Source organism: Vanellus vanellus, assembly GCF_965231255.1.
Source record: "Vanellus vanellus genome assembly, chromosome: 1".
Classification (NCBI taxonomy): domain Eukaryota; kingdom Metazoa; phylum Chordata; class Aves; order Charadriiformes; family Charadriidae; genus Vanellus; species Vanellus vanellus.
In genome coordinates, this window is record NC_138905.1 from 147034803 (window position 1) to 147046982 (window position 12180).

General features: G+C 38.9%; 1 protein-coding gene across 3 annotated transcripts in view; it reads left to right on the top strand.

Moving 5' to 3' along the window:
• HERC2 (HECT and RLD domain containing E3 ubiquitin protein ligase 2) overlaps positions 1 to 12180 on the top strand; it is a 120784-nt gene that overhangs the window by 61993 nt on the left and 46611 nt on the right. Inside the window, exons 43-53 of one of the 3 annotated variants that reach the window (XM_082498302.1) lie at positions 560 to 695; positions 1249 to 1392; positions 2807 to 2949; positions 4610 to 4877; positions 5041 to 5183; positions 7144 to 7242; positions 7352 to 7520; positions 7636 to 7761; positions 8509 to 8617; positions 8765 to 8904; positions 10480 to 10670. In XM_082498302.1, the coding sequence (XP_082354428.1) occupies positions 560 to 695; positions 1249 to 1392; positions 2807 to 2949; positions 4610 to 4877; positions 5041 to 5183; positions 7144 to 7242; positions 7352 to 7520; positions 7636 to 7761; positions 8509 to 8617; positions 8765 to 8904; positions 10480 to 10670 (1668 nt within the window). The remainder of the gene's footprint in view (positions 1 to 559; positions 696 to 1248; positions 1393 to 2806; positions 2950 to 4609; positions 4878 to 5040; positions 5184 to 7143; positions 7243 to 7351; positions 7521 to 7635; positions 7762 to 8508; positions 8618 to 8764; positions 8905 to 10479; positions 10671 to 12180) is intronic. The other 2 variants (XM_082498300.1, XM_082498301.1) reach the window with 2 other exon arrangements.

A 12180-nucleotide genomic window follows, 5' to 3' on the forward strand; every position in this document is an offset into this window, starting at 1 on the left:
AATCTAAGATGGTACTCATGCGAACATCTATAGGGCCTTTAATGCCTGTCCTCATTTGTTGAGGAAGTGAAAGGAGAAGGGATTTGAGCTGAAGTCCATCAGCTAGAGGTAAAACCCCAAGTCATGACAATGTGGTTTATAGCTCTTACATTAGGAGGAGCTTATTTATTTGTATTTGGCTTGATTTGCTAACTAATGTAGAAAGTCGTGGGTGTTTTCATTTGAATCTTAATCTCAAGTTGGTTAATAAGGCTTTAGTGAAAGCACAGTTAAAGTGCCTGGTCTGCTTTAGGGACTGCAGTTCTTCCTTGCTCTGACTCTGTCTTGTTTTTTCACCAAGCAGACCTGCAGTTGTGTGGTACAAATACAGACTTTGAAGCTATGTAGGGAATAGAAATGCTCTCCAGTTGTTCCTGGTCAAGAGCAGTAAGACAAATGCTACTTTTTCTCTTCTTCAGTTAATAACCATTGAAACTTTTGACTGATTTTGTGAAATTTTGGAAAATGCTTAACTATTCTTCGTTTGTTTGTTTTGTCTGATGCTTCTCCCACTGTCTAGCTTCCAGTTGTAGCTTTTAACGTGAACAACTTGCCTTTCACTGAACCTATGCTATCCATTTGGGCTCAACTAGTAAATCTGGCTGGAAGTAAAATAGAAAAACAGAGAACGAAGTCTCCCAATCAGGGTCTTTCAGGTACAGTTGGGCTTTTTTTGGTTTTGTTTTGTTTTGTTTTTACATAGATGGATATACTCTGGAAACAATACTTGTAACAGTGAATGTACATAAGAAAAAGGGGTTTCTAGAACCTTACCTTTTTTCTTAGTCAACGTTAATTAGTGTGTACTTAGGAGACAAGAGATTAATCACTCTGCACTGTAAGTGGAATACCATTTGTACTTTGGGGAGAAAATGTAGATAAGGTTTGGGTCTGGACTTTTTGTATTGAATTGTTTAAAATACTGGATGCATATAACAACTGCGCTTACTGTGCTATATATCAGCTATATGATTGTCCAGGGTGTGGAAAGTAGGAAGGAGCTGTTTTTAATATCATGGTTGATAGAATGTGTGCAGACCTCTATTCCAGGTGCTGTTCAAACTAGCTCTTATCATCAGTATTTCACAAGCTTTCACACAGTCAGTTAAGATGTAAAGTGATTTTTGGACTGAGGTTGTAAGAATGATAGCCTTTCTTCTCTAATACAAGAGATTCCTAGTGCTAATGGCTGCTTAATATTTCTGATAGGTCAAGTGGATTTGGATCTACTGCGATGCCAGCAATTAAAGTTGTACATACTGAAAGCAGGCCGAGCTCTACTTTCTCACCAGGACACACTCAGGCAGATCTTATCTCAGCCAGCTGTTCAGGAGTGTGCATTAAATCCTGCAGGTATTCTGAAATGCAACTTGAGTATGCTGCTGTTTGTTTAGATGATAGATAAGAGTATGTGACTATAGCCCTTGCTAGTGGCAGTTGGAGGATAGAAATTAGATTTGCCTTCTAAAGACAAAAAATAAAAATTCAGGAGTGTTTTAACTTTATATATTAAAAGTCTTTTGACTTCTTTACTTAATTTTGAAGACTAAGTGGATCAAGTGTTTGTAGCTTGAAATATTGCAGTTAGATAAATTTGTAAGTCTTCTATAGTTAGTAAGTTTTGTAAGTAATTTTAAAATAATTTCTGTGGGTTTTTTGCAGTGGTTTCCTTTTCTGCTTCAAAGCTTGAAGTATGACTTCTCAATTGCCTTTCCTTTTACTACAAATGCTTTGCAGTTCCCAGTGAAACAAGTACCAGGATATAGTGTCTTAAGCATAATCTTAAAAGGAGTTTAAACAAATTGTAGTTTTGATAATTTGAATTAATTTTCTATATATATTCATTCTACATGCAAGAATAAAGAAAATAGCTCTGTCAGTGTTTAGGATAGCTATTGATGCCCTTCTAGTTTACATTAATTCTTCAAGCATATGTGAAGTATGTAATGTCTTTAAATATATTAATGTATTTGGTTTATTTGTATATTTCTGGGGGTATTTGTCAGTTGCCAAATTTTAAGTCACCAACATAATCTGTTTTTTCCCAGGGATGGAATGTGGTTTTACTGCTACCGTTAGTTTTTAAGGGGAAAAAAAAAATACCACATCCTTCTTTTTTTTAGTCAGAACAGCATAAGTCCATGAGGACTCTTAACTGTTTTGTTATGGTTTCAAATATGAGGACTTACTTTTGTTGGTGTTAAATGAAGAGTGAGAACACTCATAAACGTGAATGTTTATGTCAACAGGAATACAAAATCAAATATAAAAGTTGCAGAAACATGAGCTATTTGATTCAAAAAAGGTGTACCCTTTTGAAGGGGCTCCTAAATGGAGCTTTTCCCAAGAGGTATATTAGAGGGGGAAATGACTCAATCCAGAAAGCATGCTCCATGATTTTGAGGATCAATGAGATTACTGGTTGTCTGTATACATAAAGTGGTTTATCCTGGAAGGACCTCTGTATAATAATCTTAAAACAAGGTGAACTGAGAAAATACTTGTGCAAATTCACTGTCCACTGAGCAGTTTCTGCTAGACATGTGCTGGGTGTATTTTAGTAAAAATATTGTTTATCTACAAATTTCTCAGTTGCTTTTCTGTATGGAGATTCTGGCACATGTGACTTAATCTTAAACACGATTCCTGTGGAGAAAAAAACATGGGAGAAATAACAATACGTTTGATCAACCAATAGGCCCCAGAATAAGTCTCCCAATTGACTTATATTATGTGCTTTTGGTTAAAATAATGTTTTTGTTTGAAGAGGATGGAGCAGTTGCCTCTCCCGACATAGGAGATATGTCTCCTGAAGGACCTCAGCCTCCCATGATTCTTTTACAGCAACTTTTGACAGCTGCTACACAACCATCACCTGTGAAAGCAATATTTGACAAACAAGAGCTTGAGGTAAAGTCTGTGTTTTCTCCTAATAAGTAACCTAATAAATAAGTCTTTCTAATTCGTGTTCCAATTAGAATAGACTAGACTAGACTAGACTCATGCAGTTGGAAGGGACTTACAAAAGATCTTCTAGTCCAACTGCCTGACCAATTCAAGGCTGACTAAGTGAAAGCATGTTGACAAGGGCATTGTCCCAATGCCTCTTAAATGCTGACAGGCATGGGGCACCAACCACCTCTCTAGGAAGCCTGTTCCAGTGCTTGACCACCCTCTCGGTAAAGAAATGCTTCCTAATGTCCAGTCTAAACCTCCCCTGGTGCAGCGTTGAACCGTTCCCATGCATCCTATCACTGGATCCCAGGGAGAAGAGATCAGCACCTCCTTCTCCACTTCCCCTCCTCAGGAATCTGTAGAGAGCAATGGGGTCGTCCCTCAGCCTCCTGTTCTCCAAACTAGACAAACCCTGAGTCCTTAGCTCCTCCTTATAGGACATGCCTTCCAGCCCCTTCACCAGCTTTGTTGCCCTCCTCTGGACACATTCAAGGACTTTCACATCCTTCTTAAATTGTGGGTCCCAGAACTACACACAGTACTCAAGGTAAGGCCACACCAACACTGAATAAAGTGGGATGATCCCCTCTTTTGAGCGGTTGGTGATGCAGTGTTTGATGCACCCCAGGATGTGGTTTGCCCTCCTGGCTGCCAGGGCACACTGCTGACTCCTATTGAGCCTGCCATCAACCAGCACTCCCAGGTCCCTTTCCGCAGGGCTGCTCTCCAGCCACTCCTCTCCCAGTTTATACTTGTGCCCGGCTTTACTCCATCCTAGGTTGAAAATCCAGCATTTTGACTCTTTAAATTTCATCCCATTAATCATGGCCCAATGCTCCAATCTATCTAGAACCTTCTGCAAGGCCTCCTGTCCCTCAAGAGAGTCAGCAGCACCTCCCAGTTTAGTATCATAAGCAAACTTGCTAACTCCTGTATCCAGTTCATTCATAAATGTATTGAACAGGACTGGCCCTAGAATTGAATCCTGAGGAACACTGCTGGTGACCAGTCACCAGCCAGATGTAGCCCCATTTGCTACAACCATTTGGGTTCTGCTCTTCAGCCAGTTCTTCACCCAATGCATCGTGAACCCCCATATTCCTCAGTTGGGCAACTTGTCCAGAAGGATGTTGTAAAGGACGGTATGAAAAACCTTACTAAAATCCAGAAAAACTACATCCACCGCCTTTCCTTAATCCACTAGGTGGGTGACCCTATTATAGAAAGATATCAAATTAGTTAAACAGGGCTTTGCCTTTGTGGACCCGTGTTGACTTTGCCTGAGTATTGCATTATGCTTTAAATGTCTTTTAGTAGTACCCAGTATAATCTTTTCCATAACTTTTCGAGGAACTGAGGTTAGATTAACAGGTGTATGATTCCCTGGGTCTTCCCTCATGCCCTTTTTGTAGATTGGAATAGCACTGACTGTCTTCCAGTCAGCAGGGACCTCCCCAGACTCTCATTGAAATTGAAACTTGTTAACCTATAGGCTTAAAAAAAGAAGTGACACTGAACCCTTTTTGGCAAATAACCTTTAATTTCAGGCACACACACACAAGAACATACTGAATACGCTTGTTTTACATGAACTGATTTATTTGTTCTCATTTAGGCTGCTGCTTTGGCAGTATGCCAGTATCTGGCTGTAGAGTCTACACATCCTTCAACTCCAGTGTTTGAAGACTGCAGCTCTAGTGAAGCTACAACACCCATCACAGTGCAACATATCCGACCCACAAAAGCGAAGAAACGCAAGCAATCTCCAATTCCACCCCTCCCCATTGTAGTTCAACTTATGGAAATGGGATTTCCTAGGAAAAACATAGAATTTGCACTAAAATCTCTGTCTGGAACCTCTGGAAGTGCTTCTGGATTACCAGGTATTTCATTTAGTTAAATTAATGATGTTAGAAAGACAAGGAAAGTTGCGAGCAGATTAAAATACTGGGTACAAGGGAGCAATTGTTACTTCTCTTTCTGGATGTTGTCTTAAGGATGTCATACAATCCCTTAGAAACAGACTGAGTTTGTTTCCTGTATTAGGAGTTGAAGCCTTGGTTGGCTGGTTGTTGGATCACCCTGATGTTCAAATTACGGACCTCTCTGATGCTGATACTCTCTCTGATGAATATTCAGATGAGGAAATAGCAGAGGAAGTGGAAGAAGCTGAAGCCGCTTGCCCTGTGGTAAGTATCAACTTACTAAAACTGTGCTAGCTGGCTGCAGATTTTCTAGTTCTTTCATTTTGTGAACTTGGTTAGAGTATGAGGACATTCTGCTGTCCCAAGCTCTCAAGGCTAACAAGGACCACGTTTGCTATATGTTTCCAAGGCATGTCATAAAAGAAATCAAGAATAATCTATAAATAAATTATGGAGTGCCGGGTCCTGCACTTGGGTTACAACCCCATGCAGCACTAAAGGCTTGGGAAAGAGTGGCTGGAGAGCTGCCCAGCAGAAAAGACCTGGGGGTGTTGGTCAACAGCCAGCTGAATATGAGCCAGCAGTGTGCCCAGGTAGCCAAGAGCAATAGCATCCAGGCTTGTATTAGAAATACAAGGTAGGGATTGGTCTCTTCTCCCAAGTAACAAGCGGTAAGACAAGAGGAAGTTGAGCTCAAGTTGCACCAGGGGTGGTTTAGATTGGATATTAGGAAAAATTTCTTCACTGAAAGGGTTGTCAAGCATTGGAACAGGTGCCCCAGGGAAGGGGTTGAGTCACCATCCCTGGAGGTGTTTAAAAGACATGTAGATGTGGGGCTTAGGGACATGGTTTAGTGGTAACTTGGCAGTGTTAGGTTGACAGTTGGACTTGATGACCTTAAAGGTCTCTTCCAACCAAAACAATTCCATGATTCTATATATGTATGAGTAGCACAGGAGAAGAGTGGAATGCAGGTAGGTGTTTCACTAGTGGTAACTGTAACTATCCCTGCTAGTTGATCTCAGTTTCGTCTTAAATAGTCAGTACTATAGCATAATATTTGTAAAGGACTCTTTTTTTTTTTTTTTTTTTTTTTTTAAAAAAAATTATTTTCTTTATTAGTTTTATTTTTTTCCCCGCCTCCCTTCCTTTGGTCTGAAAAACAAATGTATGTTAGCTATAAGGAATGACTGAGGAATTAGTGAATAAATGGCAAAAAGGTGTCAGTGAAATAGCTTTTTCCTTAAAAAACTGTTTTCACTTGTTGGTGACCAAATGTCCTTTACGATGCCTATAGAGTGTGATGGCTTTAATGTGAATTTATATCAGGCTTCTGTTGAGTTTCAGGACCTGTTTCAGTAAGGATTTGACAATAAAATGAAATAAATTCTGTATTTCTATTTATTTTTTAAGGAGTTACGTTGAGTTTTCTGGCACATGTGGGATTTTGTAGTTGAAAGAAATGCATTATGTTTTGAAGGAAATTAACTTGAAATTGAGCTCTGATATCTGTATCAGTATTGCAGTGAGAAATTGTGCTATATATTGCCTTGAATGAAAAAAACATTTAGTGCTCAAAGCAGAAAAAATTTTTCTGAATATTCTTGTTACAGATGGAATGCAATAGTTCTCTTAAATTTTTTTTTAAGCTAATCAAATCTTGAAAGGAATAATTACTGATAGCTTCAATCTTATCTTTTTCATCTGCTTGTTTTTCTAAGGCAATATATTAAATCCCATTGTGTATTATATAACAAAAATATTAGTAGTGTACTTTAGGTAGGAGATTGCCATTCACCACTGCGGTTTTTTGGGGTTGTTTTTTTTTTTTTTTTCCTCTCCAAACAAGTAGCCTAAGAAGTGGAATGCGAATGTGTATCTGCAAGGCTAAGTAGATTACTCACAAATCCTCTTCTGATTTTATTTGGCAAGCAGATTTCATAAAAGCAACTTGCAGCTTGTTTCACACATTATGAAAATTTGCATCTACATTCCTTGGCAAGTCGTTTTTGAGATGAAACTGTAGTTTAAAGTAAAGTAGATCATAAATTTTAGCCCTATAGTGAGTTGACCTGTTTAAGATTTTACCCACTTTGGCATGCAGCTTGGATATTACTGTGTTTGGTGGTGTTGGGTTATCTTCAGTCTCTGCTAACAATTTTATCTATCTGAATTGAAAACAAATTTTGTAACTGTTCTATGTTTATTTTGGTTGTTTTTCCAGTCAAATGGTGCTGTTGTTACAGAGAGCCAGACCTATAAGAAACGAGCTGATTTCTTAAGTAATGATGACTATGCTGTGTATGTGAGGGAGAATATTCAGGTAAGCATGATGATGAAAAGCTAGCTAGCTAGCTAGATAGATAAACTACTTTCCTTCTGGTACAAAAGTTTTTACATAGCTATGGCATTCTGTTGTCCTTTTTGCCTAGGTGGGGATGATGGTTAGGTGCTGCAGAACCTATGAGGAGGTTTGTGAAGGAGATGTAGGCAAAGTTATTAAATTGGATCGAGATGGATTGCATGACCTGAACGTACAGTGTGATTGGCAACAAAAGGGTGGTACTTACTGGGTCAGATATATCCATGTTGAGCTTTTAGGTAAGTTCACTGCTGACTACTTTTTAATAAAAACCTGAATGATACACTAAGATGTATTTTTTTTTTGGGGGGGGGGGAAACCCACTCACTGTGTATTTATTCTTGCAACTGCTAGGATTTCCACCGCAGAGTACTGCCTCTCATATCAAGATAGGTGACAAAGTGCGTGTGAAAAGCTCTGTTACCACACCCAAATATAAATGGGGATCGGTTACTCACCGAAGTGTGGGAGTTGTCAAAGGTAATGTATATTCAAAATTGGGCACGGGGCGGGGAGGTAATAAGACTGGAAACCACACAGACTTTCTGCAGTGTTTAAGGAGAGAATCTTCTAGACACACTTAGAAATTACACTGTTTTGTGGCATATGGCATGATGATGAGAGAGTATAGAATGCATAGACACGTACTCTGTGGCAGCTCTTTTTGTTGTGTGTTATCTGCTTTTTGAGCCACTCCATTCAGATACAGTAAAGGTCTTTAAGAATCTGTGCAGCTTCCTGTTGTAGTTCTCATTTATACTTCGGGTAAACTACAGATGGTTTTTCTTAAAGAAGTAAATCTTAACTTGAAGACTTCATATGAAAGTGAGGAGAAAGTGGGATGCACTAATGTCAAGCTGTAAGGGATTTTATAGAAGTAATCTGTGGGGCATAGATTCTTTGAAGAGGTACAGGTTTTGGTCATACTATGTTTGTGCTTAGAAGTACTCTCTCCCTTTGAGAACTGTTTAAAAAAAAAAAAAGACAAATTCAGAGTCAAGGAATTCAAATAGAATAATACATATCTTTAAAAAAATCTTTACTATTCCCTTTCCCTCTGCCTCTTTCCAGACTGATTAGGTTAATACATAATTCCATTAAAATAAAAGATTACTTTTGAAAGCTACTTTTATTACGTGTTTCTGCTCTGATGTTGTACTGGACACTTTCTGCTTCATTTTATACAGGTTTGTAACACATTGTATTTTCTGCATGTTTTTGTCACAGCTTTTAGTGCCAATGGAAAAGATGTCATTGTAGACTTTCCTCAGCAGTCTCATTGGACTGGCTTATTGTCAGAAATGGAACTGGTCCCCAGCATTCATCCTGGAGTCACGTAAGTGATCGTTTACATTTTTCTTAATGTATATGGGTTATCCTTTGTCCTTACTGTCTTGATTCCATTATCTTGACTGGTATTACAATTAACTTGTACCATGAAAACTTCTAGAAATATTTACTCATTATTCTTTTGTGAAATCAGGTGTGATGGCTGTCAGATGTTTCCTATAAATGGGCCTAGATTCAAATGCAGAAACTGTGATGATTTTGATTTTTGTGAAACCTGTTTTAAAACCAGGAAGCATAACACCCGACATACTTTTGGCAGAATAAATGAACCAGGTAAGTTTCAGAATCTAAGTGTTGATTAGATTAATTTAAAATGCATTGCATTTGTTTTTAAAAGAACAGTTTTAAATTTCGGCTCCTTGATATAGGAAAATTAGTGTGCGGACTGACTCTCTGGACAACAAAACATTTTAGCAGATCATAGTACTGCTACAATTGCATGTAGTGGACTACACCAAAACATCAACCCTTAAGCTTTCTTTTTAGTGTTTAAAAAAAATGTGGCCAGTTGACAGTAACTCTTTATGTCAGAACTGAGTTTTCAGCGACACCAAGAATAAAGCGTATCATTCTTTAATCCTTCTGCCTTTTGCTATCAGCCTAAACATAGGTAAATGGAATCCTCGTGACAGGAGGTGCAGCTTGAAATACCTAAGGTACCTTCGTGTACCTCACTTGCTCTTCAACAATTTTGCCTATCAATGTGTGATGGTTATTACCTTATTTTCCTCCATGATGTGGATACTTCAGAGCGCTGTGATAGGGAAGGGAGAGACTCATATGAAAGACTCATAATCAGATTTTTCTTGTTTCTAGGGCAAGAACAGGTGCAGCCATTTTAACTCCAAAATATTTGGGGTTTGTGTTGTTATGCAAAACTTGCATTATTATGCAAAACTTACTTGACATTGGCTTTTGTTTCTTTTCTCTACATGGGTCTAAAAATCAATCTGATTTTTGCAAGAAAGACTTTCCATGAAGAAAGTGGTTAATGTGGTCATACAGCTAGTATGGTATGAATCTGTAATTCATCCTGGTGCCCTGGATAGGGTAGAGGTAGAGGAGTTAGAATATTGTTTTAGTCAGGTTTTCAAGAAGCTACAAAGATCAGTGAAGGGAAGTAGAAGTGTTTTTTTGCAGGGAGGAAATCAACAACTCGCTAAATCAGCTAATACTTGAACAAGATTTGAAATTTTTGAGTGTTGTAACTTACCTATGTCTATTCTCCCGTAAGGGATTTCTGTTGAGGGTTGGTTGGATATTTTTCATATGCTAAGGTGGTATACAAAATCCATGTGCTATGGGCCTGTATTTTTAAGTATGCATCATGATAAATTATGATTTGTATTTCAAAAGGAAGGACCCTTTCAAGTGGCTGTTTCATCAAGAATGTTAGTCTTTTAAGGCTTCTGTCAGTTTAAAGATTGCATGACCCTGTAATGTTTTATCATTCGATTTTAGGAATTACTCTTATTGTCTTACATTCCTGAAGAGAGTAATTTTCTTTAATTTTTTAATGTTTATTTTTTACTAAATTATTCTTGGTTTCTTGGTACAAATGAATCATAAGTGTAAGAATAGAAAGTGTGACTATTCCAAATGATAGGCACGAAGACTTGTAGTCCGCTAAAGTGCTTGAAACTCCTCTAAAAAAAAATAAAATCTTGAGCTATGCCCTTTAAGCATGAGTAGTATTACTATACTGATGTGACATGCTTCTGTATTCTACTTTTAGACTACATACCTGAAATCTTTGATTTGTTATATTTCCTTTCACATTGCTTATGGGCTTAATAAAAGCAGTTTTCTTTGAGAGGTACATTCTTAACGTTTCATTTAACCATGCAGGTCAGTCTCCAGTGTTTTGTGGGCGTTCTGGAAAGCAGCTGAAGAGACGGCATAGTAGCCAGCGGGGAATGTTACTGGATGATTGGTCAAGAATAGTTAAGAATTTGAATGTGTCATCCTCTGTGAATCAGGCTTCACGTCTTATTGATGGTAGTGAGCAGTGCTGGCAGTCTTCTGGCTCACAAGGAAAGGTAACTTAAAGCCTCAACTGGTTTATTCTGTCATACTTTCTTCTTAAGAAGATAAGTATTTTCCTTAGTGAAACATATTTTTGTTACATTCATCTAAGATAGAAGAGTAGTAAAAACAGACATCTGAAGTCCAAAATTATGTTTCTTCATAGTAAATGTGCCTATTTTTTAAGCTGTGCTTCATCTTTCTAATTATTTCATGTGAATTATAAGGAACTTATGTGATTTTTGAAATACAGGGTAATTATTCTATTCTGTAGGTGCTTATATAGTTACAATTGCCTTTTCAGTATAATAACTGATGAGAATTGTTCTTGACAATCACACTGATTATATTTTACTTAAGCGAGTTTGTTGCAATACGAAAAGCGCATATGTTCGTACTAGCTAATACCAAGCACTCCCTCACTTGCACAGAATCACAGAATGTCTCAAGTTGGAAGGGACCCATAAGGATCATGAAGTCCGACTCCCTGCTCCTTGCAGGACTACTTAAAACTAAAACACAGGACTAAGACTGTCTTCTAGATGCTCCTTGAGCTCTGACAGGCTTGGTGCTGTGATCCTCCCTGGGGAGCCTGTTCCGGTTACCGACTACCCTCTCAGTGAAGAACCTTTTCCTAATGTCCAATCTGAACTTCCTCTGATGCAGCTTCAGTCCATTTCCTCATGTCCTGTCACTGGTCGCCAGAGAGAGGAGATCAGTACCTCCCCCTCTGCTGCCCCTCTTGAGGAAGTTGTAGGCAGTGATGAGGTCACCCCTCAGCCTTCTCCAAGCTGAACCAAACCAAGTGACCTTGTCAGTCTTGCCCTTGAGACCTTGTACCATTTTGGTGTGCCCAAAAATGCACATCGTACTCAAGGTGGGGCTGCACCAGTGCAGTGTAGGGTAGGACAATCACCTCCCTTGCCCGGCTGGCTATGCTGTGCTTGATTCACCCTAGGACACAGCCCTTTTGGCTGCCAAGGCTCACTGTTGACTTGTATTCAATTTGCCATCAACCCAGGTCCCCAGGTCTCTTTTCACTGGGCTGCTCTCCAGCCTCTCGTCCTCCAGTCTGTATGTATAAGCAGGATTGCTCCATCCCAGGTGGAGAATACGGCACTTGCTCTTGTTAAATTTCGTATGGTTGGTGATTGCCCAGCTCTCTAGTCTATCCAGATCTCTCCGTAAGGCCACATTGAGGGAGTCCACAGCTCCTCCCAGTTTAGTGTCAATAGCAAACTTGCTTAATGTACATTTGACTCCTGTGTCTAGACGACTTATAAAAACATATAAGTATTGTTCCTTAGTTTATGGTTTACCAGTTTTATTGGCCTGAAGCACTGCTCTGTGGCCAGCCTAGGCACCAGCATTTGCGGCTAGGCTTCTGTCCAGTCTGTTTCTATGCTCTTTTGATGGCCATGCTGAGAATATCCCAAAGTACCCTTCCTTCAGGTTGTCTACAGACTGTAACCAGTCAAAGTTTTACATTATGTCCCATTTCTCGACCTCCAATAGTATTGTGCT